The following is a 27,061-nucleotide window of genomic DNA, read 5'->3' as shown; positions in this document are numbered from 1 at the left end:
TTATAAGGGTTTAATTGGCCCCAAGAAGGACAGACACACCAACACACCAGATATTAAACCAAAGTATTTACACACACTACGCTTGTCTTACAGAACTCCAGAAGCTCCAAGTCCGGAGAAAACCAGCAAAAACAGGAAAAGGAAAGAAAGAAGACAGCCATGAGGACTCCTTTCTTCGTGCTCAACATGTTTGTTATCGACATTTGGTTGCGCGGGAACGCGGACCCCATCACTCCAAACCCATTTACTGTTAACACTTCACGGCCCAGTAGTACCGAGGGCCCAGTCACCAACCACGCTGCATTATCCTGGTGTGCCAAGTTCATAACTTGGTACTTCCTGTCGTACATCATTGAGGCACTGTTGGCATTGGCTATACTCAGTTGTGCAGTACAGACCATGCGCCTCCGCAAGTGGAAAAGGAGAGCGTACCCCGCTCAAACCCCGGTCTATCGGATCCGATCCCCGATACTCGCTATGACCAGACTCCAGACCCCCATGACATATGAATTATAAAACATGCACTGGCGGTTTTTCCTGTAAATAAAAAGAGAATGTATGGAAATGTATGATCCTGAGCTTGACTGCCAAGCCAGGAAAGAATATATTAAATGTCGTGATTGTTATTGTATGTTTAGAGAGATAAGATTGTATAATACTCGAAGAATTGTTTCGGTAAACTTAGAGGTTCCCAGTTCATTTTTTTCCAGACACATGCCCCTGCCTAACTTGGCGCCCTCAAGAATTGTTTAGGTAAATTTTTGTGCATAGCTGGGGTCAGAGTAGTGGCCATGTAGGGGGTGCCCCCCCCCGGTCTGGAAACGAAGAGGACAACATTTATGTGATCCTTCACGCTTCGCGTTAGGATCACAAGGCGGGAATGTAGCCACGTAAAATGGCTGCGTTCCGATTAATCTGGCCAAAACCTAGTTTAAAATGGCTAACCCGAAAGACTGCTGGGAAAAGCAGCTAAGAAGACACAAGCAGGCAGCTGCAGACAGTATTGCATATTCGGCTCTGGGAAGTTAGCCCAGATCGATACTCAGGGCTATCAACAGCCCATCAACCCAGGTATTTGCAGTTGCATTCAGGATTGTTTGCAGCCCATCTATTCAGACATCCACAGTTAAATCGGCTATCCCCGGGAACAATTGCAACATATTAGCAATTGAATACCAGGCCAGACCTGTCGACGCCTGCAGTGGCCTAATCAAAGGCAGGTGAGCGACCACCCCCCGATCGAGGAATCGCCTCACCATTGGACACATCGACCCCAGAGATTGGGGACAGATCCAATCACTTGGGACTCAGGGTCAAGGGCTGCCCCGGGAGGCGGGAAGCCCCTGGGCCCTATAAAAGTGAGGGTCCAAGTTCAGATCTCTCTCCCTCTCATCTTCGCCTGCTCGAGACCTTCGCAAGACCAGCCACCGGCAATAGTAAGTTTGAATCCAGCGATCGCTATCCGGTAGAGACACCTAGCCACCGACCTGTAGCAGCCTTTTGAATCCCGCGGGCCAGATCTGATTGGACAAGCCATTTGTTTCCCTGACCTGGTGGGCTCTTCCTAAGTTAAGTATTGGCCAGTAGTGATCGGTTTATTATATAGAAAGTAGTATTAGGGTATTAATATTGCTTGTTGTATATAATAAATGACCGTTGTTTTAATCCTTACTAAGCGGTGTGCTGTATTATTAATCATAACCTGAACTTGAACCACGTGGCGGTATCATAAAGATACCTGCCGACTCATGAGCAAAGGTGACGTAAACAGAGCAAATAGACTAAGGTTAAAAAGAGCAACAATACCTACTCTTTTGGTTGCACCACTAAGACAGGCTTTTGGCTTTTAATGAACATGTAACTTCCTGCTCACCATATCCGGATCTTAGGGAGTCATTTAGCATTCAAGAAAAGCGCGTTGTGCAGTTGAACCTATATTTACCCCTTCCAATGGTTGATAAATGATCTACAACTGAACAGTAGGGCTTTTTAACTGCAGAGAGAAAATGCTGGAAAATCTCAGCAGGCCTGGCAGCATCTGTAGGGAGAGAAAAGAGCCAACCTTTCGAGTCCAGATGACCCTTTGGCAAAGCAGCTGGTCTTGAAATGTTAGCTCTTTTCTCTCCCTACAGATGCTGCTAGACCTACTGAGATTTTCCAGCATTTTCTCTTTGGTTTCAGATTCTAGCATCCGCAGTAATTTGCTTTTATTTAGTAAGGCTTTTTAATTGCTCCAGGGCTGAGAAAAAAAGTCACAGAAAAACTGCAAATATTAATGGCTTGTGAAAATTGAAGTTGTGAATTACAACAATCTATATCAAGGAGGGAATTAATGGTTCAAGCTCCTGCTCAAACTCATTCGCAGATTCACAATGTCAAAATCTAAATGAATGAGGCAAAAAAGAACAAAAGTTTATTTCGCTGTGCTTTGAAAAATATTCTGATATATTTCAGAATGGTAACCCAAGAAGGCTGGCCTTCAACTTCCCCCTCTCTCAGTTTAGGGAAGGACAGAGAAAAGCAGGTTTTACAGTAAAGAGAAAATAAATATTGGCTGATGTGAGTTCCAAAATCCAAAATCAAAGTCCATAAAGGAATTATTTGATGGAGGGCAACAGGCTGAAAACCAGTATGACACAATTTGCTTTTCTGGTGGTGTAGACGTCACAAGACCAAGTAGGCATGCAAAGATGAACCAGTTTTGTAGGCGGTGAACTTCCAGCACAGGTTATATGGGAGCCAGTTGTCCAGTCTAGCCAGGGCTTGCTTTGGTGTGACCAACCAGTCAGATGTTAAACAGATTGGAACTCGCAGCTCAGAAAAGAAACATTAACCTGTTCAACAAGCCAGAGTCTCAACTCATCTGACCACACCTCTCCATAATGCTAACAAAGAATGTTGATCCTGTGCCTAGAAATTGGCTGTGTGTTTTAGGCTGATAACGTCTCACCCATTAGAGGTTGGAAGAGGAGCTATTTGTTATGGATCTGGTGTTTGGGAAGTCATTGTCTTCCTAGGCCCTCAGACTCCACTACCAAGCATGATTTGCCAAACGCAAATGACCTTCCGCTAGTTCCATTTGAAATTGGGTTGTGCAGCCTCAGCTGAACTGTTACACGTTCCTGAGTCATATCAAGGTATGAAATTCCTGTGGAGACTCACAGATGCTAATTGAGTGTTAGCCATCTTAATGGTCTTTGTTCAGCCGAAAAGTCCAGTTTAAACATAAGAAATAGCAATCAGGGTAGATTTTATAAAAACATACAGAGCGAGATTCTGTTCCATCACAAGTGACAGATGAGCAGAGGCAAGGTGGAGTTGGGCAACGTTGCACAAGTGGAAATATGCACTCAGTGATTATGGGGTCAGGAGCAAGTATGACACCAAAGACACAGGATCAGTTCAACATGCTTTTTTTCAAATGCCGTTGTTGTCTGAGGTTTTGGCAGCATCATTTTTAAAAAATCAACTGAAACTTGCTCTGCAGGTAAACTGTAGGACTCTACAGCCTTAAAACGAACAGCAGTATTTCTTCAACTTGAACCTAGAACAACCTTCTTTGAGTAAACAGAAAACCATTTCCCAAAAAGTGGAACATGGGAAAATATCAATACCTTCTGGACATAAAGTGTGTGACTATAAAATAAATGAAATGTTCAACTGTTTCTGACTAGAAGCACATGCTAAATAGCAATGTTTAATATCAGTTTTGTCTTACAGGTTGGAATTGGGATATTAAACATCACCTTTTTTTAATATAAATTTAATTTAGAGTACCCAATTATTTTATTTTCTGATTAAGGGGCAATTTAGCATGGCCAATCCACCTAACTTGCACATATTTTTGGGCTGTTGGGGTGAAACCCACGCAGACAGGGGGAGAATGTGCGAACTCCACACGGCAGTGACCCAGGGCATATTAAACATTACCTAAACCCAGGCTGTAAACCATATTAAATCCAGGGAAGAGCAAACAACGAAGTCAGAATGCAGCATACAAATGCTCACAAACTAGAGATGGGATAATGTTTAGTGCATTGCAGAAAAGGTGACCCTCCTCAGATGATGGTCTTGTCAACTGAGCCAAGATGACAGCTGGCTTGTGCCGAGTTATTTAATCTTAGCTGCTACGCTCACACATTATTGCAGGACAGAACAGCCAGGGTCACTGCTTCATGCTCCGAGTGTGGTTAATGCAATAGATAATTAATTGAGAGTATTTAAATGACATATCGGAGGTCCATGGAACTGTACACAGCCAGCAAGAGGCAGAACTTTCTCAAGCTGCAAAATGAAGGAGAACGTCATCAAAGGAAGGGGGGAAAGAGAGGAGTGTAGCGTGAAAAACAAAGTGTTGGCAAAGCTCAGCAGATTGGGAGTGCCGATGGAGAGAGAAAGGGATTAACGTCTCAAGTGCAATGATACCTCAATTGAGTTGGCCTGTTTCAGTAATGTAGGTCAACCCTTCTATGATAATTTGATAAATCCCAGCCGCTGACCCTTAACACAGACTGACATTAAAACCATTTTTTAAATAATAGTTATAAAAGCAAATGTTTTTTGAGGATCGCCATCTTTTCTACAGAAACAAAAAGGACATTAAGCCTGCAGCCCCAATATGCATTTGATAACTAGATATTTTTCAAAATGTAATTGATGCTGAGTTTTACAAAAAATAAGTCACTATCTGACTGTGGTATTATGGTACCCGAGAGGCTAAAGCACCATTGGTAGAACCTGCATGCTTGCTATTGGCTAGAGTGTATAATAGCTCCGCCCTGATAGGCGGGGTATAAGAACCCATGCTGCCCCAGCAGCCCTCATTCTGTACCTGAGCTGCTGGGGGAAACATCTAGCCTATTACAGCCTTCAGTTGGACTACAACCTTGCTTTAGTGGTCATTGATCATGCATCACTGACAATTTAACACTTATTTCAGTCTTTATTTCAAGAGAAATGTTGAATTTTATCTTTAAGCTTGAACTGTATCTCTGTGATTATTTAGTGCTACTGCATATAACATTTTACAATAACATGTGATCACTGTAAGAACATATCGGGAAAGATCTTTTGGCTGTTCACGTCAACAAAATCTTGCGGTCTTTGGGTTTCCTGCTGGCGTGGGGGAATTCAATGGTAAATCCCAATGGCAGCAGCAGGACCAGGAGATCCCGCTGCAGCTCAACAGTGAGCCGCCTCTTGCCGCTGAGGAACACGCCACAGGGAGGCCAGACTATCTCACCCTTTTTTTTTGTCAAATCCTCTCGTTTTCCTTTCTCATTTATCCTTAGATGTGAAAATGACCATGTTCATCATCTGGCATGTTTGATAGGGTTCTGGATTTTGGTGAATGCCAAGGCTGATCTGTGCCCAGGTTGTACTGCAAATAGGACAGGGTACGGTGGACATTTGAGTTTTGGATGAGTTGCTGACTCAGGAATTCCTGTACTTGCATTTTGTCCCTGTCTTTGGTACGCACTTGCTTTTGAAAGAGGCCATGGCATTTTTATTTGGTTGCACCAGGTGCAGCGATCCTGGGCCAGCTTCTCCCAGGACTCAAGTCGATATCAAAACTATTAAGCGTTTTACTGTGCAATACGGGTAAAGGAAAGTGATTATCAAATAAATTGCAATCATGTTTATATATTCATGCTCAGACATTAATTACTGGAATTAAAGGGATACATAAAATTTCACTTCTTTGAAACATTTAAATATGCAGTATCTGTTTCAAGCTGGATTCTCCCGGCTCCTGCAATTCTCCCGCCCGTTGGTGCAGCGTGAAGCCGTGCAAATTTCCACTGGTCTCCACAAATGGAGGCCAGACATAATGACTACACCGCGGCCTCAGAGGCCATTGTAGCCCCCTGGTGGTCGGGATATGTCAGGGCAGTGCACCCTGGTACCCTAGTGCCGAATGGCAGGGCCTGAAGTGGGTGGTACCTTCTAGCGGCCCTATGCAGGGTACAGTTAGCCTGGGAAAGGGGGTGGGGGGGGGGGCTACGGTTGCCTGATGCTGGTGATTGAAGGGTCTGTTGCAGTATTCTGAGTTCGGGGAGCCCCATCTCTAAGGATCCAGTCTTGCCAGCGTCTTTGGGTCCCGCAAGTGTTAGTACCAGCGCAAATCACCCTGGCTCTGAAGAAAATGACTGCGGGAGGAACAGCCAGCATAATTTGCACCGATTTGCGTGCCCAAAATGACACTGTTATTTTTTTGGAGGACCGCCCCATATCTTTTTTTGATAAAATTTCATTTTGGCATGAATCAGCAGACTCAAGTTAAAGTCCGCTGACTGGCACGTTTAGTGGGGTGTTCCACGGTGCCGACAGCGCCGAAAAAGACCCTACTATTCGATGGCGCTTTGCCTTTTTTTTTGGCCTCAGCGAGGAACTCCCCTGTCGAGATCACATTTCCTGCAAACTCAGCAAGACTACTTGCTGATCAAGGCACCATTTTGTTTTATAAAATTAGAATACCCAATTCATTTTTTTCCAATTAAGGGGCAATTTAGTGTGGCCAATCCACCAACCCTGCACATCTTTTGGGTTGAGGGGGCGAAATCCACGCAAACACGGGGAGAATGCAAACTCCACACACACAGTAACCCAGAGGCAGGATCGAAACTGGGACCTCGGTGCCCTGAGGCCGCAGTGCTAACCACTGCACCACTGTGCTGCACAAGGCACCATTTTTAAAGTCAGCTGTGAGCTTACGACACCTCTCAGTGGCCTCAGGGCCGTCCCCTCTTCCAGGGTTCTCAGGACATCCCCTCACCCCACCAGGGCAAGGCCCCCCCCACCCACTCTAGGTCAAGCCCGTTATGGGCAACCTGGCACATGGGCATTCCTGTTACCCTGGCAGTGCCATGGTGGCAATGCCAGGGTTTCCAGGTGCCTGGGGGAGTAGTACAGTAAGAAGTCTTACAACACCAGGTTAAAGTCCAACAGGTTTGTTTGGAGTGACTAAACCAGGTGTTGTGAGACTCCTTACTATGCCCACCCCAGTCCAATGCCGGCACCTCCACATCCTGAGGGTGTACCAGGGTAACACCCTGCCTCGTGCCCAACCTCCCAGGGGCCACAACTCCCAGCAAGAGCCCTCCAGGTGTCATCATGACTGATTCACGACTTTAGCACCCGGTTGAGGCCTCCCTGACCAGGTTGGTGAATCCTGGGCCCTGAGTGAATCTGACATACACGCAGTTAAATTAGCTTAATGGCTCATTTTAATATGCATGTCTGGATCTCGCCCGCTGAATCACACCGTTTGTTGATTAACACCACTATGAGTTAATTGAATAATGGTTCTGAGGTGGAAACGCGGCTTAACAATTGGTTAGTAGTTTGGCAAATGAATCTTTTTAGAAGTTAGTTGAATCAATGTAACTTTTAATCTTACCCCTCCCAACATTCCCCTCTCCCATTCCCCCAATTTTATGATGTTCAGGTTTTGACAAACAACACTTACAACGTTCATAAATTGACATTGTTTTGACTTGGTTTCAACTTCATGACGCCGTGCTAGCAAACAAGTTCAAATGTTCATGATGTAGGTAGGGGTAATGTACAGGACAGTATTATATTTCTATATGTATTTTTTACAAGTGTTTTTTATGTCAATATGATTGCTATTCACAACAAACACGTGCTGCATTACTCATCTATAACTGATTGAGTACAAAATTTCAGGTTATTTGGGTGAGCATCGAGTATTGGGCCTTGGTTCAGGAACTAACCCCCCATTTATAATATTGTTCTGATGGGAAAATCAGTTCAATGTTACGTTTCAACTTAAGACGCGGTGTCATAAGTCCGAGGATTGCCTATATAGCTGCAACTACTTTGCCCATCAGCTACGTAAATTGAGAAGTTTTGACTAGTATTTATAATTGGCAGTTTGTGGTCAGTGAACCAGCTCAACTGGTCTGCTGTTTCCCATTGGTCTAGTAGGTAAAGGCTATCCCTTTACCATCACTGAGCCAGAACAAAGGGGCGAGATTGTGCCACACATTTCAGGATGCCAACACTTGGACCAAATGGATTCCAAAGCCCAGACTTGCAGGCAGCAGGAGTGGCTCAGCAATCGTTGAGGAAACGGCCTCCTAATTGGCTGCCTCGATATTCACCTTATTAATGCTGCAGGCCCAATTACAGAGCTGACTGTTCTGGAGGCTCGGCCCTCCCATTGTGAGATGGTGGTATTGTGGGGACCATGAGGGCTGGTCTGAACAGCACTCAAGAAATAATAAATTCCAGTCTGGCAAGTCAATAGGGATGGAAAGAATGCCCATCAACCATACTTAGCTTGACCGACATTGCAATCTTGCCAACAAGGCATTGGGACGCCAGGCCCGATGACCATCTAGCTTACCACAGCTGCAGAGGCTGCAAAACCACCCCTACCTGGGACCCTGACAAGCCTAATTGGCTGCCCGCTTCAGCAGAGTGGGCAACTGATCAGACTCTACTGTTGTACCACATATACCTATCGAGGCAGAGGTCATAATAGCTAGTTACCAGCATTGATATGTTAGCTGGCTGAAAGACAGAAAGCAGTGGGTAGGGCTAAAGGGGCAGAAGGTAGAATGTGGTGGTCAGTGCCAGGACTACTGCTGTTCAGAATTGGCATTAATAATTTAGACGTTGGAATAAAAAACAGCATTTTGATAAGAAACATAAGGTTACTTATTACTTGGAAAATAAGGATCCAATTGAGTTAGAAGAGGTCTGAAAGTACAAACACACAAATCGTGAACAGTAGTGGTATGGGCTAATAAGGCCATAAAAAAGTAAGCAAACCAAGCACTGAAGTTCATTCCTCAACAAATAAAATTGACAAGTTGAGAAATTATGCTTGTGTTTTGTATTGAACTGAAATTGAACTTTGGTTAGACACGATGTGCTGTGTGTATACAGTTCTAATAACCATATTATTAAAACAATAGAGGCACTGAAGAGGATACAATAAAGATTTGTAAGGATCATACCATATCCAAGGGTTTTTACCCATCACCAAAAGGTTGAGTTGGTTGAGTCTCTTTTTCTCTTGATTAGAGAAAGCTGATGGGGTGTCAATAGAAGTTTTAAAATTATGCAACATTTTGGTAAGATGTTTCCACTTAGGGGGAAGAGCATCAATCAATTATTATCAATCAAATAGGGAATTACTAAGGACTAAAAGTGAATCAGGGAGATTTTATGGCACAATTGGTAGCATCCCTGCCTCTGAGCCAGAAAATCTGGGTTCGAAGCCCACCCCAGGACTTGATGACCAAAGAAGGTGCATTCATAGTGGACAACAAGTTGATCATCAACCTTCAAAATCCTTCCAACACAGGCGGGTAGGAGCAGGAGAAACTCCTGGTCAGCCAGGTGGTGGAAACAAAGTTGGAACCTCTACCATCACTATCCATAGCTCCAGACCACAACATACATTTAAAAGTTCATGTCGACTTGGCAATTAATGATGGAGAGGTTGTCATGTAAAGAATTAAACAGACTGGGTCTGTAATGCTTGAGTCATTAGAATGAGAGGTGATCTCATTAGACATATAACATTCTTCAAGGTTTTTGATAGGATAAATGCAGGATGTATGTTTCCCCTGGCTTTGGGGGTGGTGGGTGGGAAGTAATTCTGGGGAGGGGAGAACAGGACTAGAACCAGGGCACACAGTTTCAGAGTAAGGGGAAGGTCATTTAGGGCTGAGGACCAAGAATCATAGAATCCCTACAGAGCAGAAGGAGGCAATTCAAACCTACAAGTCTACATCGGCCCTGTAAAAGAGCACCCTACCTCATTCCACTCCCCTGCCCTGTTCAAACAACTCCATAACATTACACATCTTTGGACACTGAGGCAATTTGGCATGGCCAATCCACCTAAACTGCACATCCTCAAGACTGTGGGAGGAAACTGGAGCACCCGGAGGAAACCCATGCAGATAGTCACCCAAGACAGATTCGAAGCCAGGTCAGGCAGTGCTAACCAATATGCTGTATTGCCCACTGAGCTGTGAGGCGGATGCAGGCATCCTTCCGTGATTTGGACAAGTTGAGTGAGGGGGCAAATAAATTGCAGATGCAGTATAATTTGGATAAATGGGAGGTTATCCACTTTGGCAGCAAAAATGTGAAGGCAGATCATCTGAATGGCCATAAATTAGGAGATTGGAATGTGCAATGAGACCTGGGTGTCCTCATACACCAGTCGCTGAAGGTAAGCATGCAGGTACAGCAGGCAGTAAAGAAGGCAAATGGCATGTTGGTCGTCATAGCAAAAGGATTCGAAGTACAAGAACAGGGATGTCTTGCTGTAATTATACGAAGCCTTGGTGAGGCCAAACCTGAAATATTGAGTGCAGTTTTGTTCTTCTTATCTGAGGAAGGGTGTTCTTGCTGTAGAGGGAGTGCAGAGAAGGCTCATCAGGCTGATTCCTGGGATGGCAGAACTTACGTTTGAGGAAATTGAATGGGTTAGGATTGTATCCGCTGGGATTCAAAAGATTGAGGAGAGATCACATAGAAACCTATAAAATTTAACAGGACTAGACAGGGTAGGTGCAAGAAGCATGTTCCCGATGGTGGGCGTGTCCAGAACCAGGGCTCACAGTTTGAGGATACGGCATAGATCATTTAGGAGATGAGAAATGTCTTCACTCAGGTGGTTAACCAGTGAAATTCGCTACCACGAAAGCAGTTGAGGCCAAAATATTGTACGTTTTCAAAAGCAGTTAGATATAGCACTTGGAGCGAAGGGGATTAAAGGATACAAGTTGGATGATTAGCTGTGATCATACTGATTTGGGGGCGGGGGGGGGAGGCAGGCTCTAAGGGCTGAATGGCCTCCTCCTGGTCTTATTTTCTCTGTCTATGTTTCTATGAAACGAGAAGGAATTTCTTCACTCAGATGATGGTGAATTTTTGGAATTCTCTGGCCCAGGGGCTGTGAAAGCAGTTTTGGAATATGTTCAGGACTGAGATCAGTAGATTTCCACATATTAAAAACAGCAAGGTATACATACAGAGATAGTGCAGAAGCAGATCAGCCACAATCTCATTGAATGTTGGAGAGGACTTGAAAGGCTGAACAGCCAGCTCCTGTTTACGTTCTTATGCAACTTGGACTCTGGTCTATAACACACCACCACAAGTAAATTAAAATAGAATTGCTTATTAAGGATGTACTGAAGTGGAATTAAATTGATTATTGATAATCACAAGATGCATGGGGAACAATCTAGTTCTCCATTCATACTTGCTGTAATAATTTATTATATTATTATTCTGACAAACTTGTTTTTACCAAGTCTATCCGTCATTACAGATTACTTCATTTCACAATGCATACCTGAGGAAGTGTCAAAACTTGCAGCTAATTTAGTGCATACACGTTCAATATGAAGCACAGTAAAGGGAAAATAACCGAAAGTAGATGATGGGGTCAAATATGATAAAGGGATCAGACTGCTATGCATTAGTTAAGCATTTGGAAACTCTCAAGACAAGGACTTCTACAGCAGAGTTTTCCTTGCCTAAATATTGAATATATTACCATCACTGAAATTATTTGAACTGATGCTAACTCTGCTAAAAAGAACTACATTACAGATGTAGCTGAGATTCAGAAGTAGAGATTAAACTATTTAAAAAAAAAAGTCAGCAGGAAGAGAGACACATATATATAATAATAATAATTTATGTTACAAGTAGGCTTCAATGAAGTTACTGTGAAAAGTCCCTAGTCGCTACATTCCGGCGCCTGTTCGGGGAGGCCGGTACGGGAATTGAACTCACGCTGCTGGCCTTGTTCTGCTTTACAAACCAGCCCCTTCGCACTGTGCAAATGGCGTCTTGAATTCAAGCCGGCATCCTTGCTCATATTTCATAGAATCCCTAGTGCAGAAAGAGGCCATTTGGCCCATCGAATCCACACTGACCCCCCTCCCCCCCAAAAGGGCACCCCACCCTATCCTCTTTACGCAGTAACCCCACCTAACCTCTTTTAAACAGTAAGGGGCAATTGACCATGGCCAATTCACATAACATTCACGATCTTTGGACCGTGCGAGGAAACCGGAGCACCTGGAGGAAACCAGACACGGGAGAAAGTGCAAACTCCACGCAGTCACCCGAGGCCGGAATTGAACCTGGGTACCTGGATTGAGGCAGCAGTGCTAACTCTTGCCACCATGCTGCCCCCTAATTAAGTGGTATTTTTCTAATGCATCTGGTTTTCTTCAGTATATTAATTTCAAAATATCAAATCAATGCGAACTATGAATAAAACACGGAAACTAGCAAGATTAGCAGTGCACAGGTATAGTGACAAGAAATATAAAAGCTCATCACAAAATGTGCAAGATATGAGTTTACTTTGTGCAACCATCAGTAATTTAGATGGTGTGATTTATGGTGTACCCATATTTTACAATTTACTGATGAATTATTGTGTGAGAAGACTGTGAAGGTGACTGTGTGAGCTGTAAATTACAACACTGATGGCATAATTTGTCTTCAGGCTAAATTGCAAGCCTGAGAAAATATTGTGTTTTAAAGGAGAACAAGAGAAAGTTGCAGGAAATGAACAGCAAAGGCCTCTGGATAAATTAAGGTATAGTTGACTGAACCAAGAAGCTCCTTCATTTGTTCAGCCATACCAGAGATCAAAACCCTCATTACTGACCCGCTTGCAACCCAGGGATCCGAGTCTCAATCGAGTGCAGCAGCTGGGCCCTGTCTTTGAGCATGTCAACATTTTCTATGCAAATACAGATTGAAATGCACTACCTATATTCTAGTCTCTGACACATAGAAAATAGGAGCAGGAAGTGGTCATTCGGCCCATCGAGCCTGCTCCGCCACACAACCGATGGGATGTGCCAACAGCAGTGAATTGCAATGTGGGAAGCAGAGCTGCCCCTGTGAAATCAGACTCTGCAGGATTAAACCTTCAAAAGCAAAACTGAAATAAATAAATGTGCGCTCCAAATTATACCTCAGAAGTTTAATCCAAGAAAAATAAAACTTGTGTAAACAGTTTGGCATATTTACGGAAAACCACGGGTTTAATTTTTGATTGGAAATTCTGGAGGTAATTCTCCCTTTCACCACCTGGAAGAGATCAGCCATTCCTTCTGCAGACTTGTACGATTTTAATCTTAAATTGTTGATTCAGTATGGAGAGATTTCGCTTAAAATAACCAAATCTGGTCATAAAATAAATGCAGGTAATAGGAGAGAAAACAAACTAAACCCTTAAGGATAGTCAAAAAGCAACATGTTATCCAAGATTCTAAATACATTTTCATTGATCTAATGCAAGCATATTGTGGATTAGATTCAATAATTTACAGTATCGTAGTAAAGATTTACACATTTATAATTATTCACATATTTAGGTTTCCGTACTTATTTGGAATCTTTGTTAAGCATGCAGGGTTTGAAGTGCAATTTTGACCGGGTGGCATTTACACTACTATGGTTCATAGACGCCTAATTTCCTGAGCAGAACAATGACATTTTATTGCTCATTACAGTTTGGGAGGCTGTAGGAGACAGCTCTATCCTGTTATTTACTCGACGTGTGACGCCAGAGACCAAGACACATGCTGCTAGCGAACTGCATCAATTTATCTCCATACTGCAGAATCACTGCAGAATTGCATTGTGAGGTGAAAATTTCTAGACATAGTCAAGAGTTATATTTCTTAGAAACAGATGTGTACAAGACATAAATATCGTGCATATGCATCTTCAAAATTTGATTTTTCTAACAAACAGATTCAATTACATTTTATTTAAAATATCCTTTATTGGTTGGATGTTTGCACCATCGACTCAGACTTTAGCTGGAATAAAGCCATTTTCTTAAGAACTTGAGACAGAAATTAACAGAGACCAGAATCTCTCACGTTTGAAGCAAAACTAATCGATGGCAGTTTCAGTCATGGCGAGGGAATTCTCTGCAGAAAAATTGTAATTAGCGCAAAATAGCAAAGACCCATCATTTCCACGTTTTGCCAACCATAAGGGGCATAAAATTGTACCCACCCTTTGCCAAGAAAGTACTTTATTCCTGGATTCCTAGTCTCATTAAGAATTCATTATAACATAGGGGGTTGATAGACAGCGAGGAGACAAACTTGCCTCCAGCTAGGCATAAGTGGGTCCTACCAATGGCCATCAGCAAACCTGATCCAGTCTTTATTTAACAACCAGATAGATGGGGGCGGAACGTTGGTGCAGTGGTTAGCACTGCTGCCTGACGGCGCCAAGAACCCGGGTTCGATCCCGGGTCACCGACCACATAGTGTTTGCACATTCTCGGTGTCTGCGTGGGTCTCACCCCCTCAACCCAATAATGTGCAGGGTAGGGAATTGGCCACGTTAAATTGCCCCTTAATTGGAAAAAAAACCCACACCAGACAAGTGCATTTTTCAGCCAGTCATTGGAAGGGATCATTGGGGGATGATTTGTGTTTCCGTCCGAATGCATGAGCAGGGAAAAAAACTCACCCAGCTGAGAGAAGACAATCAAATGTCCCTCTACAGGCTACATCATTGGAGTAACACAAACATGCTTATAGCTTTAAAACAAACCTCCAGTCTGACAAACAATGAACAATGCTCTTGTTGCTTTGAAATGAAGCATGGTTCGAGACAATTCTCTTTACTATAACATTTATGTTGAACTAGTCTTGTTTAAACATCTTGTTAAGTTTTAAGTACTTTAGTTCCCACAAAGCAAAGTTTACTGACATTAGATTATATGCACAGAAAAGCCTACAAAAGGTTGTAGAGAGGTTACAAAAAAAAAAAAAAAAAATGGGATATGGACAATACCTGAAAAATAAAGCTCCAAATAAAAAAAAAAATTCTAGCGAGTAATTGCTGTTCTTAATCTCCTCCATAGGTTATGTATAATTCTCCCCCAATAACACCAGTTTAGAACAGTACTCTTTTGATGGAACATCAAGTTTTATCATCCCCAAAACAATATAAATGGAAAAGTCTCCCAAGTCCTCCTGATATTTTTGTATTAATTTATATTTGACTACAACCTGCATTGAAAACATTCACTGTAAAAAGATATTCTATTCCTTTTGTCATATTCTTGTTACATGGAATATTCATTGAACACTTAAATATCATCAGAACAGAGTACTTTTTTGTGCCTTTAAGTGGTGCAAAATTTAATTTTATAAAGGTGCTTTAGATTTTCAGTGACATTCAACAATATTGTCAGGTGTCGCTACAAGATCAGTGGATTAGCTCCATTCCCACATACCCAGCAGCTCCCTACCCCACATCATCTAACTGGACTGCACATAAATCAGAAACCTCTCACTAAGTCATCACAACAGTCAGAAAAATGTTAAAGAATCTTTGCACAAGTGCAGACATTAGCTATGCTGGCGACTGGGAAAGGAGAATTCCTAAAGCATTTGCTGAGCTACTCACCTTAACAATAAGTGCCCATTTTACTATGGCTGTCTTTCTGGTTGCACAATCTATTATTAGAAACTATTGGCACCGGTGAAATATAAAAGCTGCTTTAGTTTCCGTGCCTCCATCCACAGAGAGCCAGCAGTCTCAGTTCCCAACCCATCTCCTGTTATGGCTAGATAACAATAGGACGTACTAATTTAGAATTACTTTCTATGCTCCCCGTCTACATTCACGCATAAGAAATGCAAGGTCATGCAGAAACCTTTACTTCACAGATCCATAGGCCATTGTCTGTTAGTGAGTTTGTGGGAAAGGAGAGGAAGCTGCACCAAAACAGACAAACAAGACTTGGCTGCATTTCCTCTCAATATATTAACTCTGATGTCCAGCAAATAGTCTTGGGTTGAGTAACTTCTGATCCTTGTAATCAGTAGCTGTGGGAAGATCAGCTTGGTTGGCTTGAATGCCAGTGCTTGAGATGACGTATTAACACTCCAACATCAGCTTCATATCTTAAAAGCACAATTATTAATATTTCTTTTCCTAAGCAAAATTTAAACTACATGCAGGAGTTTGGAAACAAATGCATCTTTTAAGAATATCAAGAGTCATTACGCTTGAGAAAAGCTTTTTCATCCATGAAGTATCTTTTCTTCCTGTACTGAAGAATTGAATCTTTGCTCAGATCACCCCAGCCATCTCCTCACCCTATGTTCATGAGTGTGACATTGCAACTGTTTATGGTGAAAAGGTGCAAGGGACGGTGAGGGGGAGAGGGGACAAGAGAGGTTGTGTGCGAGAGAGGACATGCCTTATTTATCTCTCAACTCAAGTGGTCAGAGCTTTCACCTGGCTAAGATCAGATGAATCAGCACAGACCAGAACAAAATGAGAACATTTTCTGCTCTTCAAAACTTGCCAAACCATCAGAAACCATGCAATACTCCTATTTACATTGACAGACAGAAGACTTTTTGTTAGATTCATGAAACGCCTTCTCACTATGCACACTGAGCAAGTTAACAACCAAATTCTAATGCAATTATTAAATTAAATTCTGTTATCACATTCAAAAGCGTTGTCAAAAAGATACTGTACATTTGACAGATGAGTAGAATCTTCACACTGGTATTGCACTATATTTTATACATTTATATATTATTAAATATACTTGGCAGAATTTTGAATTTGCTTGTAGCTGTAATGAAACCTCAGACAAAGCTATTTATAATTAACATCACACTCACTGCTAGTCAGAAATAAGTAACAGGGGTACTGGTATAATACCCATGGCAACCACAGCTTTAACAAACTTTTCAAGTCCTTGATCGAGTCCAAAAGCAAGGTTTTCATCCCCAATGCTACTCCGAGACTTCAATATAGCTGCTACTTGTTGCACTATCTCTCCATGCACAAAGAGCTGATCTTCGACTGATATGGCAATTGAATCTTCAACAGTTAAATTTACTGAAATACCTGTGGAGTTTGGTATGAATACCTGAGAAAGTTTAAAAGCACTGTTGAGCCACATACATGAACGCGAATAGAGTGGGACAAACTGCATTAAAGGACAGAATGGAAACTGAAGTGATAAGGAAAATTGCAAATGGAGGTTTTTGGAGGTAGAGGAAAAATGATAATGTATATATATATTATCCTCATGATAGTCTCCTGTTGTCTTGCGTACAGCATAGCTTACAGACCTAAGAGAATACACTGGAGACCCAGAATGAATGCATTGTCTAAGCTACAGCCTCCTCTCAGCAAACAGATGCATACGTTTCCAGGCTGTTAAGCTACCATTTCTAGTCTTGAATGTAAATCATCCCGAACAGAACATTCTGTACAAACTTACTATCAAATAATCCAGATTGACACTCAGACCTGAAGGCAGCATGGATGCTTGTCGAGGCCTACAGATTCAGAACTCAGTGCACAATTGCGCCAGTCTCAACACTAGTGAGGGAAGATGCAATACCTGATTTACAATCAAACTTTAGACAAGCAGCTTGTAGTAACCTAAAAGAATAGGTTTGAGTACTGTATTGAATACCAAATCAAAACAGTGCATTCCTTTTGGATTTTGGTCAGTAATTCTAAGTACATATGCATGGTCTACATGGTCATGGTATTAAAAAAAAACATTGCCTTCTGGTGGGTCTGTAAAAACCTTTAAGGAAGTGAAGCATAGAGCCCCCCAAAAATGCCCTAGCTATCTCTTGAATTAATTTCTGAAAGGAGCATATTTGTCAGGACAGATTGCACCTGGAATTTATTAAGTGTAATAATGAATGAAGAAATGCACTGATGAGGTACAAAATATTCTTCTCATGAGATCACCTTCATATGCCACAGAGTTTTCTTACTTTTGATTTATAATCCAATTCAACCCTTTTCAGTACCCAGCTAGATATGTTGTCTATTTAACTGTTCGATTATCCATATACAGGCCCAGGGCAATGCATGTCCCTGACCACTATGACCACAGATTGGGGGAAAAGAAAGACAAATAGCAGGTATCTTGCCTCTAATCTTTTGATCCACACACTTGTGGATCAGGTACCAGACTGAGTGTGATTTAAAATGTACTCCCTTCCCTTCTACTTCATAAACTTCAAGAGCTGAATAACTCGGTGTCAGAAACATGAAAATAGCACTCAGTTAAATCTCGTCCATTCATGCCTAGGAGTGCAATTGAACACTGTTGAAAATTGTTTTAATACATTCAGTTTCATGGTGGTTCACTGGTGGGTAACTGAGATTACCACTTAAAGCAGTTGGTGTGGTAATATTTTATTGTAATCACAATCCAATAGGTGTAGCTGGAGGATCTGTTCAAAATAGATCGAGTGTGTCAGTATTCAATGCCTCATTCTCTTGAATGTATTTCAGAATATCCAGTTCATCCATGTCATCCACAATGCTTTTAAGGGAACCAGATTCTGCTGCAGGATGGTTGGTTGGCACAGCGGGCCTGGCTGGCACAGCGGGCCTGGCTGGCACAGCGGGCCTGGCTGGCACAGCGGGCCTGGTTGGCACAGCGGGCCTGGTTGGCACCTTTGGTTTTGTTTTATTGCTGGCATTTAGCTTCAGTAATTTATCCAAGTCATCTTCAACTCTGAAAATATTAACAGCACAAAGTACGCACCATTAATAATATGATCTTTTGACACCAGTACATGTATATTTTATTGGCATGGTATGTACAACTTTCAACTGATACCTTTGCGATCAGAAATACTGACGAATATACAAGTCACATTTGGATCCCAGCCATGTTTATTAAACAAAACTTATTTCCTTGCTTCAAAAATGCCTGTGGTCATCAACCCACAATATGGTTAATTAATCAATGATTGGTAAGAGGACCTGGTAGTTTATACAAATTAAACCAAAAAGCAACTCCAATCCGGTTATAGAGGCCATGATTATGTCTCATTCTATTCTACATAAACTACTGGCCTCCAATGTGTACAGTATTCAAATAAATAATCACAAAATTCTAACAACTGCTTTATGACATTAATTTTTCCAATTAACTTGGGCAGACTAGAAATACAGGGTCCCCGCCAAGGGTTTCTCAGCAGCGGACCATTCGCTGGTGGCAGGATTCTCACCGCTTGCCAATGGGATTTCCCATTGAAAACACCCCAGGCTGCGGGGAAACCCACGGGCATTGTCGGCGGGAACAGAGATTCCCAACAGTTGGAGAATTCTGGCCCAGAATACAGGCAGACGTTGCAAGGTGCCATGGCATGGTGACATAACAAGATGTGGTCCTAAACCAACGCAGCAGTTCTTGTTTTTAAAGAAAGCAACAATGAATGCCAGTCACACATTAGAAGCGAGCAAGTTAACAAAATAATGAATACATTCCTATTCTGTTTTGAAGGAAATAACAATCTGTAGCTCAGTAAATGTGCAAATCACGAAGGGAACAAGCTTTATAAAAGGAGGCAATTTATTTCCACTAAAATATTTTGGTTTGTGAAATTCATACGGGAGCACAACTGGTGCAGGGAGCAGACTTCCTGTAGAAATCTACACATTTTTAAAATTACTGCTTCCATTTTTATAGTGGCTCTGACCCCAGATTCAAAACTGAAGTCATATAAAATCAGTGTATTCTCAGCAGAAACTGAACCAAAATAAAAACCTTTTAAATGTGATTTATCGATCTGGTTCTGACATACTGTAGAAGATAGAACAGAGAACACAGAAGCCACATATGGACCTTTTGATGGCAGCTAAAATACAGGTAATAGGTTTTTTCAATTTGTCATTTTTTAAGAAGTAAGGAAATGTTGGGGAAAAGAAGCCCTTGCCAGCCCACAAAAATGACTGGGCACTTGGTTGAAGACAGAAATTAAAGAAAACACAAGTGAGATTTATTTAATTACACGAAGCAGAATTTAATGGAGGACGGTGTATTCTGCCCTGCCAGCCCAAAAGTTATTGAGTACGCAAGCAAACCAAGGACCCAGCTAATTGGATTGTTCAGCAGCCCTGTATCCCAGTAGCACCACCAGGAGCAGTGGCCACTTCTGGAACTACAAATAGTCCCCAGATTCTTAGTGTCGGGGCTATGGTGGAGGCAAGTGTGGGGGTCTCATGGTGGAGTCGAAGGGAAGCCATGAGGTGGACAGAGGTAGTTTTGATGGAGATATTGGGGAGATGGAGGCTCATGTAGAAACAACAATGTTGAAAAGGCAGGTGGCCCTCATATTCCCACCAGAGGCCCGAACAGGGTGACCAGCTGCGTTTCCTCCTCGGACCTGACCAATAAATGGCCACTTGAGCACTGCAAATTGGGGACAGGGTGGATGGGCCTTCCTCGACCTCCTTCTCCCACCCTGTAAAATTGCAGACAGGTGCAGGCAAGCAGGAGGGCAATGCAAAATGAACCTGGGTAATTGTATACACCCCTCCCCCCTGCAAACACATGGCAGTGACCTGGACAATTCTGCCCACAGCTTTACATCTAAAATAAAGCAAATTTAACAAATTGACTGTATCTCACCCAAGTATTTTTCAGTCTGCTTACAGTCAACTTGGAATGGATCAAGCTTGGATCACAAAAGGATCTTTTTTTTATTCATTCATTCACAAGATGTGGGTGTCATTGGCTGGCTTGGCCAGCAATTATTGCCCATCCCTAATTACTCTCGAGAAGGTGGTGGTGGGTCGTGTCCAAGATTAAGCCTCATCCAGTTTAAAGTGGTGCATAGGGCCCATACGATGGTGAACAGGATGAGCAGGTTTTTTGCGGGGGTGAAGGATAGGTGTGGGTGGAGTTGGGGGTGGGGGGGGGGGCAGCGGGAATCATGTCCACGTGTTCTGGGCATGTCCAAAATTGAGGGGTTCTGGGATGTTACCTCCGAGGTTCTGAGGGCGAGGTTGGCTCCGATTCTGGAGGTGGCTATATTTGCATTGTCAGAAGATCCAGGTTGTTTGGGGTGGGGGTGGGAGAGAAGTGGAAGACATTAACTACTTATGAGAGTGACCTCCATTGTTGGCCCTGGGAATATCTATGGAAGATCTAAAATTTGTGACACTGACCAACAACAAAGCATTTATTATAAAACCCTATTCACTTACAAAAGAGGTGCCTATCCTGTGAATTAATAAATACCTGAATAATTCTTCAGTGTCCTCATCAAGCTTTAGATTCATAGCACCACCTTTGGCAGCTGCAAGTAACAAAGGATTGCCTGCTTGAAAAGTTTCACCCAAGTCTGGGTCCTCAAATAATCTGAAAGTAGCTACAGGAAGAAAGTTCATGTCAATGGGTAAATTATCACTTCACAACTTGTGTTTTTCACATTTCAATTTGGTCAGCCCCTGAATTTCTTGCTTGTGGTCCATGTGATAGTTAGCTTCTTTTGGCAAGCAATGTACTTCCTATGACCCAAAATGTGACCCTATTTGCAAAGTAGCTGAGGTGAATTATGAACCCGTCTGCATTATGACACAGTGACCTTTCCAAGATGCGGGAATATATATATATTTTTAAAATTCATTTATGGGATGTGGTCATCGCTGGCTAGTCCATCCCCATTATTCCCCATCGCTAGTTTATGTCGTGCTAGATGCACTGGCTGCAACTGGATGCAGCTTGGATCAGAAAGATACTCCAGACCTTGAAGTTAGTTCAATCAGGTTTATTGAACTAATAGCACAGTTCTCTGTGAGTTCGACTCTCTGCTAACTTAAGTGTGGTTACTCTGTCTGACTGAACCAGATGAGCTCTTAGCCACGTGGTGGAGGTGTGAGATTGTAACAACACCCTTGACTGACTCTCTAGATGTTCATCAGTGGAAAGAGGTGGAGTGTGAGTGCCTCGTGTCTTTTATAGTCAGATCCCACCCCCGAGTGCCCTGCCTGCTTATTGGTCATGTCCTGTTCTCTCTGTCCATTAGCTGCTTGTCTGTATATCATTATGTGTGTGTCTGCATATCATGACAGTTTAGACAAAGAATTGTAGAATATTCGCACTTCATGTCAAACCGAACAAATTGTGGGGTGAAAAATAAGATTCCATCACAATCTTAGAAAAACGTTCATGGTTTGAAAAGTCTATTTATCACCTGGGGCTTGCCACCTTGAACTTGATCATTATAACAAACATGAAGAGATTTTGTGTATCTCTGCTAATTTGCTTTACATATGTTGACAATGGTACACATTGCTGTGTAATGTGCAAATGTCTCTTCGAAATATACTCCTCCTCTACAGATACAATGTATCTGCTGCACAAACAGAATCCACTTAACAGGCTGCAGGCTTTGTTCTGAAAATAAAGAATTGAAGGTAAATGCCAAGCTGACACGTACAAATGGGTTTTGATGAAACACATGGTGAGAGCTTGATTCAGTAGCAGCAATCTTATCCGAATCAGAAGGTTAAAGGCTCAGATCCCATTTTAGGGATTCAAACACATTACCTCGATTTACACATCAGTTCATTTTAGAGGGAAATCTGCACTTTTGAAGGTTAATGGATAAAATGTTGAACAGAGGATCCACCTGCCTTTTCAGATGGATAAAAAAATTAACTCATGGTACTATTTAAAGGAGCAGAGGGGTTTCTCTTATCAATATTTATCCCTCAACTAACACCAAAAAGTGAATTCTGGCCGTAGGATTTTGCTGAGTACAAAGTTGGCTGTTGCTTTTGCCAATGTGACAGTGGCTACACTTCAAAAAATAATTCAACTTAGCTGTGGGATTTCCAGAAATCAAATGGAGAAAGAAATTGGTCTTTTTTCTGCCCATTTTTCCAATATGAAACGGGGAAACGGGCACAATTTTCCCACCTTCAGGGCTAAATGACTCATGAGTCAATCATAGGCAAGAGGCCTCTGAGCATCCCTTTGCTAATTGGAGCCTGCATTAAGGGTGGTGAACATCAGGCCTGTTCTCTCAGGTTTTCCTATCATGGATGCAGCCACCAAACACTCATTTACACTTTATGATTTTTTTGGTTCAAGAATCTCTTTCCAGCTTCACTGTCAAGGGATGCTACTGATCCATGAACGGCACTTTTCCCATTGTCCTTCCACCAACCTTCACCACTACTACAACTCCCACCTGCCAGAAACTCCACCCACAAGATGTACTCGAGGGTCACTGCTGGCAAGGTAATTAATACCCAAATGGACCTTGTGAAATGAGGCTGTTGCCTCTTGAGGCACGACAAACGCCAACAGTTCATTCATTGTAACAAAATGAGACCAGTGGTCCCAATTTCAGGTGACCTTCAGGCCTCAGTTAATGTATTCACTGTCTTCATGGAATTGTTATACCTGAAAAAGGCCATGACCAATTTCTAGCCCAAAATAACCCAAGCAATATTCCCAAACCTCCATAAAGGTAAAAGCTGGAAACTCTATTGGTGGATGAAACCTCATGAATACGTTACATTACAAATGCTTGCCCAGGTTTAATAGCAATTAACAGTTAGAAAATTGTCATGTCTCATTTTTATACTCAAGAAAATATAAGCTGTTCGTTCTGTAATCAATGAAATCGGTTGTATATATAATAATCTTGCACGAGAACTTATAAAAGCAAAGAAATGGTTAATGCTGCAGCAAATACAATGTCTACCATCCCAGATAACTTGGTCATATAAAACATGGTTTATGGATTGATGCACTATCAATTACGACGAGACGAGAGTAGAGAGTAATCGAGGCTTTATTACGCAGAGATGTGTGGCCTCCTACAGCTGCTGCCGAAATGGCTGCAGCTCGGAGAGCACATACATTTATACTCCGCCTACTGGGCGGAGCCAGCAGGCAGGGATCTACCCCCGCACCTGTAGTACAGGAGCCTTACCATATTACATCTTATACGGGCACTATGTACAACAGTGGTGACGACCACAAATTACCCCCCGTTTAAAAAAAAAAGAGTCCAGCGTGGGTGATGGAAAACTATTGACATTTAATTGAGCATTTAATAAAACATTTTTTTTTAATAAAGTGCACAATTCTGGAAAAGTTCACAAATTCAGCCAGTTGGGTGCCTTGCTCCTCCGTTGCGAGCGCCGCAGTCCCGGTGACTATGCAGGCACCGGTGCGTGGTCGCCGGTGGCTCCAGAAGCGTGTAGTCCTCATCTTCATCCCCGGGTGGAACCAATGGGAGGACGGATCGTCCTGGAGCGGGGGCTGTCGTGAGGTGCACTGGGGGGGGGGGGGGGGGGGGGGGGGGGGAGGATGGGTGGCGTTGGGGCAGTTGGGAGGGGGGGCCCAGCTGGTGCCAGGTCCCTGAGGGAGACTGTGTCTCGGCGGCTGTCGGGGTACACCACGTAGGCGTACTGCAGGTTTGCATGGAATAGCTGTACCCTCTCCGCTTTGTGGAGCCGCACGTTGTCTGTGGAGAACGGCTCCTGGAGCTGCCAGCCACATTGGGAGCGAAACCCCGGAGGTGGATTTCCTGGGGAAGGCAAGGAGACGTTCATGGGGGGGTTGCATTAGTCGCAGTGCAAAGTAGCGACCGGATGGAGTGGAGGGCGTTGGGGAGGACCTCCTGCCAGCGGGAGATTTTTAGACCATAGGGCCAACAGGACAGCCTTCCAGACCGTCCCGTTCTCACTCTCCACTTGCCCGATTATTATATATAGGCAGAAAGCTGGTAATTATAGGCCAGTGAACTTAACTTTGGTAGTAGGGAAGATGCTGGAATCTATCATCAAGGAAGAAATAGCGAGGCATCTGGATGGAAATTGTCCCATTGGGCAGACGCAGCATGGGTTCATAAAGGGCAGGTCGTGCCTAACTAATTTAGTGGAATTGTTTGAGGACATTACCAGTGCGGTAGATAACGGGGAGCCAATGGATGTGGTATATCTGGATTTCCAGAAAGCCTTTGACAAGGTGCCACACAAAAGGTTGTTGCATAAGATAAAGATGCATGGCATTAAGGGGAAAGTAGTAGCATGGATAGAGGATTGGTTAATTAATAGAAAGCAAAGAGTGGGGATTAATGGGTGTTTCTCTAGTTGGCAATCAGTAGTTAGTGGTGTCCCTCAGGGATCAGTGTTTGGCCCACAACTGTTCACAATTTACATAGATGATTTGGAGTTGGGGATCAAGGGCAATGTGTCCAAGTTTGCAGACGACACTAAGATGAGTGGTAAAGCAAAAAGTGTAGAGGATACTGGAAGTCTGCAGAAGGATTTGGATAGGCTAAGTGAATGGGCTAGGGTCTGGCAGATGGAATACAATTTTGACAAATGTGAGGTTATCCATTTTGGTAGGAATAACAGCAAAAGGGATTATTTAAATGATAAAATATTAAAACATGCTGCTGTGCAGAGAGACCTGGGTGTGCTAGTGCATGAGTCGCAAAAAGTTGGTTTACAGGTGCAACAGGTGATTAAGAAGGCAAATGGAATTTTGTCCTTCATTGCTAGAGGGATGGAGTTTAAGACTAGGGAGGTTATGCTGCAATTGTATAAGGTGTTAGTGAGGCAACACCTGGAGTATTGTGTTCAGTTTTGGTCTCCTTACTTGAGAAAGGACGTACTGGCACTGGAGGGTGTGCAGAGGAGATTCACTAGGTTAATCCCAGAGCTGAAGGGGTTGGATTATGAGGAGAGGTTGAGTAGACTGGGACTGTACTCGTTGGAATTTAGAAGGATGAGGGGGGATCTTATAGAAACATATCAAATTATGAAGGGCATACATAGGATAGATGCAGGAAGGCTGTTTCCACTGGTGGGTGAAAGCAGAACTAGGGGGCATAGCCTCAAAATAACGGGAAGTAGATTTAGGACTGAGTTTAGGAGGAACCTCTTCACCCAAAGGGTTGTGAATCTATGGAATTCCTTGCCCAGTGAAGCAGTAGAGTCTCCTTCATTAAATGTTTTTAAGATAAAGATAGATGGTTTTTGAAGAATAAAGGGATTAAGGGTTATGGTCCTCGGGCCGGAAAGTGGAGCTGTGTCCACAAAAGATCAGCCATGATCTCATTGAATGGTGGAGCAGGCTCGAAGGGCCAGATGGCCTACTCCTGCTTCTAGTTCTTATGTTCTTATGTTTCCCCGGGGTTGTAGCTGGTCGTCCTGCTTGAGGCAATGCCCTTGCTGAGCAGGAACTGACGCAGCTCATCATTCATAAAGGAGGATCCACGGTTGCTGTGGATGGAAGCGGGGAAGCCGAACAGAGTGAAGATGGTATTGAGGGCCTTGATGACTGTGGCAGACGTCATATCGGGGCATGGAATGGCGAAGGGGAATCTGGAGTATTCGTCGACCATATTAAGGAAGTACGTGTTTCGGTCGGAGGAGGAGGGGATTGGCCCTTTGAAGTCCATGCTAAGACGTTCAAAGGGACAGGAGGCCTTCACCAGGTGCGCCTGGTCTGGCCGGTAGAAGTGCGGTTTGCACTCCGCGCAGACATGGCCTTCTTTGGTGACCGCCCTGACTTCCGCAATGGAGTAGGGTAGGTTGCGGGCCTTTGTGAAGTGAAAGAACCGGGTGACCCCTGGGTGACAGAGACCATCGTGTAGGGCCTGGAGTTGGTCCACTTGCGCGCTGGCACATGTACCTCGGGATAGGGCATCGGGGGGCTCGTTGAGTTCCTGCAATATAGATCACCCAGTGAAGTCTTAATTAAGGTGACATATTTCCATGTAGTCATTACACAATTTACTAGCGGTGATCTCAATGGATAAATGTTATTGAACTACATTCAAATAAAACAAGTTAGCGCCTGCATTAAAATAGCACAGTTGGGCATTGTACATGTTGAATTCCCTTCTCCCGCTGGATGCCTGCAGGTCCTCCATTTCTTCCTTGAACTGAGGCTCAACCAATCCTCATCCACCATCACCCACCTCTGTCCGGCTGAAATAGTTTTTTTTTATTTTTTACAATGAACAACTTCTCCTTCAATTCCACTCACTGCCTTCAAATATAAAGTCTCACTATGGGAACTAATGATCCTGCAGTTCTTTCACCTCATCCCTTTCAACTGTCCATGATCTAACAATCCTGCCAGGTGAAATAGTGAATTACTTTTTCAATTTAGTGTACTCTATTTGCTGCTTGCAATACAGTTTCCTCTACATCGGTTGATCACTTTGCTGAGCAGATCTGTTCACTCCAC

General features: G+C 43.0%; 1 protein-coding gene across 2 annotated transcripts in view; it reads right to left on the bottom strand.

Moving 5' to 3' along the window:
- Positions 1 to 12,988: 12,988 nt before the first annotated feature.
- The window catches only part of hs1bp3 (HCLS1 binding protein 3), a 189,303-nt gene continuing 175,230 nt past the window's right edge, over positions 12,989 to 27,061 (bottom strand). The window contains exons 6-7 of one of the 2 annotated variants that reach the window (XM_072498876.1): positions 21,080 to 21,209; positions 12,989 to 18,565 (exon numbers count right to left, since the gene is read on the bottom strand). In XM_072498876.1, coding sequence (XP_072354977.1) covers positions 18,283 to 18,565; positions 21,080 to 21,209 — 413 coding nt within the window. In that variant the 3' untranslated portion in view covers positions 12,989 to 18,282. Of the gene's footprint in view, positions 18,566 to 21,079; positions 21,210 to 25,337; positions 26,535 to 27,061 lie in introns of those variants that run through there. The other variant, XM_072498877.1, reaches the window with a different exon arrangement.

Source organism: Scyliorhinus torazame, chromosome 4, assembly GCF_047496885.1.
Source record: "Scyliorhinus torazame isolate Kashiwa2021f chromosome 4, sScyTor2.1, whole genome shotgun sequence".
NCBI lineage: Eukaryota > Metazoa > Chordata > Chondrichthyes > Carcharhiniformes > Scyliorhinidae > Scyliorhinus > Scyliorhinus torazame.
The sequence above is the reverse complement of the archived record's forward strand: the minus strand, read 5'-3'. Positions and strand labels throughout refer to the sequence as shown.